Genomic DNA, 3,336 nt, shown 5'->3' with positions numbered 1-3,336 from the left:
CTCAAGTTCCTCAATTGATATAGTAGCCTCTGTAGCGTTGCTATCCACGAGACTGTGAACACTGCCATTTGGCGCCTTAGGCGCTGCTGGTCTAGTCTTGGTCATAGGAACTGGTTTATTTTCGTGAGACCTTGTACGTTCGGTAAACTGCTCTGCTGCTTGCTCGTTTGTCGCATTTTTAAATGCAACTTGTATCTTGGGATGCCTTAACCGCGGGAAATCCCACGACTTGGCAAATGTTATGAAGCATTCCATTACTGCCTTTTGTTTTGAACGAGTTGGAAAAGACGGTAAAACTGGCCATCGATAATTTTCGCAGCTGATGTTAGACCTTATATTTTCCTGATCCGAGTCCGAGTCTGCCCACTTGCGAGGCTGGAAATGGAGGCAGCGGAGACTGCATCAATAGCTACCCTCGAGTATGACATATGATGTTGAACTCCAGAGTAGTTAGCCTTTGTCGTTGCTTACCAAAGGAGCGGTCATTTAAATCTGGCCCCTGTACAACAAGCCATCTGGGCGACTCTCTTGGCTCCACGGACTGAACTACCGTTCGTCGATTGGTGGAAAGTGCTTCAGAAATTCTTGGTAGACTACTTCTCCCATGTCTGTAGCATATGGTGCCTTCTTCGATACTATAAATGAAGGCAATGCCTGGGACAAGCTGGACTACTTGATGCGTTAATTAAAAAGACATAGCCAGAGGAGCGACCGCCAAATCGTGCGAGGGACAAATACGGGCGGTGAGACAACTACGATAGCCCGTAGAGCATTAATCAGCCGAGACAATCTACGGTCAGGGAAGGCAACGGAAGTATGGGCGGGGGTGCATCTCGTGTTGTCGACGACAGAAGCGGAAAAGGAGCACATTGCTCCGGTTCATCCTCATTATGAATGACTGTAGAGATCCTCGCTCGGCCACGCATGAGGCACGGAAGCCTTCCAAGGAAAAATACTAGACGCTAATGGCTTCCAAGGGCATTAACTCATTTTCAGAATATATAAACGGCCTGTATGCAGTCCTATCTCTTCTGGCCTGTGCCAATTAAGTACATAAGCTAGCGATTTTCATTTAGGCAGATTTTCATAGAACGTTGTGTAAGTGTTGGTTACGGTGGCTGGTGACGGCGAGCTTGAACCATCAGACATCTCTATCACTGTTATTGCTGTCGGATGTGAGTGAGGTGAGGGGCTTGATGGCTTTCGTCATAGACGTAGTGTCACAATCGTCCAGCTCATCCAGGACACAAGCAAGTCTTTCGGGCTTCGTCCCCGGCGCGGGATACGATGGCCGTAAAGATATTGCATAGCTTATCAAGAAGCTCGCCACTTTCTCTCAAGTACTTGTTGGCTAAGCTCTGGGTCGGATGGCAGGAGCTGGTGGATAAGGGTGACGAAGAGCGCCGCCCCGTCGATCTGATCTTCTCTACTCCAGTCAAGAAATAGGTTGTTAGATAATCAGTTACGTGCAAGGATAGATGTTGGTTGATGCTGTCAATCGAAAAAGTAGCCAGGGTCGTTGGATATCCAGAGGAGGGATGGTGACTGACTCTCAAGCCACTGGACATATTCGGGCACTTCAAGGAACCACGGTGACAGCATGTTATGCATGCAAATATTTAATCCCTCTTGGATAATCAGCTCTAAGTATCCACCCTCCATTCCCAGACGCTACCGATGGCCTACATCCACGCGCATGGCATGAGATGGCGGAAACTCTGACGTGAATGACTACAAATAGTTATGCGGGTTGAGCGGTGATGTGGAAGGATGCATTGTATATGTCTGCTGCTCGGTCAGTCAAGGCACGTCTGCGATCTCTGCACCGCTGAACTTACTGCTACTATGCACATATTATATTTGTCGCTCTACGGCGTAGGAAAAGCCCCGATTCCGTTTCGGTGGGGCTGTATCATGCTTCGTACGCCACATCGACGGTTATATTCCTGTTGGGGACTTGTTGGACCGCGACAGGATCACCAAATCCAGCTCTTGATTGCAATTGCACTGGACGCGACAGAACCATCAGCCAGGCACCGCACCAGGCTGAACAGTCGCATCCCAGCTCTTGACGCTCTTCTCTTCCCCTACGGCATCCATCTCATTACGCTTGCGCTTCTCTCCACGCGGCGACTCTTCGAGAGCGCGGGTCTTTAGACCAGCGAGTAATTGTCCCGCCACCCGTTCCGAGAAGCTATCGTGTGGTTTGAATGGGACCTGGACGTGCTGTATCGCTGGCCAGACGAGGCCATCAATATCGTCGAGTGGGTTGTCGAGTGCGTGGAGGAGTTTGGAGGGGATATTGGCGCGGAAGACATGTGCGTTCATTTGGTCGGAGGCGTTTGTTACTAGCAATCGGACCTGCAGAATTGACTGTCAGTGGGACAACGAACAAGAGAATGTGGTTTGGCGTACGAAGAAGGCTTCTGGCATCGTCTTTCGACGGCGCCACTGTAGTTGAGCCAGAGACAGCAGAATGCAGACCAAGTATGGGTCCTCAAACCATAACGCAGGAGTCAAGTTTCGCAATTGGCGCTGGTAGATTCTCTCACCAGGAACATTGGAGGCGCCCTTCACGGGGTGACGCTTAGGCTTGAGGACCCGTCGTCGCTGCTCGACGAGATTCTCGTACAGAAAGTGGCCGACAATCGGCCGCTGCTGGAGATTGTGTGCGTTGTCTATCTTGAAGGTTTTACATTCTGGCGTATCGGCTCTGAGCTTGTTGTAGAAGAAGTAGGGTCGAGCGTTGCCGTCAATCACGCCATGAGGTTGGATCAGCAAGGCAAAGCCGGCGAACTTGGCAGAGGCGAATCGACCGTTGAGAAGCTGTTTCATGTAATGCTCTGTGTCATCTGGCTTGGTGTCGCTGCTGGGCGAGAGCGGTGGTGATGGTGGGAGGGAGGGAGGGAGGGCGGTTGAGTCGAGGTGCTGGAAATGGCAGCGAAGCACTTGGAGGTGCTCGGAAGTCCAGAATAAAGGTTGAACTAGGAATCGCGGGTTCTCGACGCACAGTCTATGTAGAGACTTTGTTATCGGCGTCATGTCGGCCATTGCCCGCGCATCGCAGAAAGTGTAGAATGAGAATGAGTGTTGTTGCAATGATGATTTAATTCTTTGGCACACGCGACTGAATGACGCGATACGATTTTAGCGGAGGCGGGAACGGAAATATGTCTCTCCGCTGAGGCACGAGGATTCGGGTGTTGAGACAGTATGGCTAAGGTGGTCCGATCTGCTGGTGGCTAGGATATAGATACTATATAAGGAGCTGTGCTCCTCTCAGACATATGTAACTTAGAACTAACAATAACAACAATCAACCCTTTTACTTCAACA

The 3,336-nt window shown here is 50.3% G+C and overlaps 1 protein-coding gene across 1 annotated transcript; it reads right to left on the bottom strand.

The window, feature by feature from the left end:
* Nucleotides 1-2,025: 2,025 nt before the first annotated feature.
* FOIG_16778 (uncharacterized protein) lies at nt 2,026-3,121 on the bottom strand (the record flags this gene model as incomplete). Its single annotated transcript, XM_031218256.1, has 2 exons — nt 2,416-3,121; nt 2,026-2,361 (listed from the first exon to the last, which is right to left on the bottom strand). The coding sequence occupies exons 1-2, from the start codon at nt 3,049-3,051 to the stop codon at nt 2,026-2,028; spliced, it is 972 nt and encodes a 323-aa protein (XP_031052030.1). The 5' UTR covers nt 3,052-3,121.
* Nucleotides 3,122-3,336: the final 215 nt, after the last annotated feature.

The sequence above is a fragment of the Fusarium odoratissimum genome (genome assembly GCF_000260195.1).
Source record: "Fusarium odoratissimum NRRL 54006 unplaced genomic scaffold supercont1.168, whole genome shotgun sequence".
Taxonomy (NCBI): domain Eukaryota; kingdom Fungi; phylum Ascomycota; class Sordariomycetes; order Hypocreales; family Nectriaceae; genus Fusarium; species Fusarium odoratissimum.
This window is presented reverse-complemented; position numbering and strand designations above follow the sequence as displayed.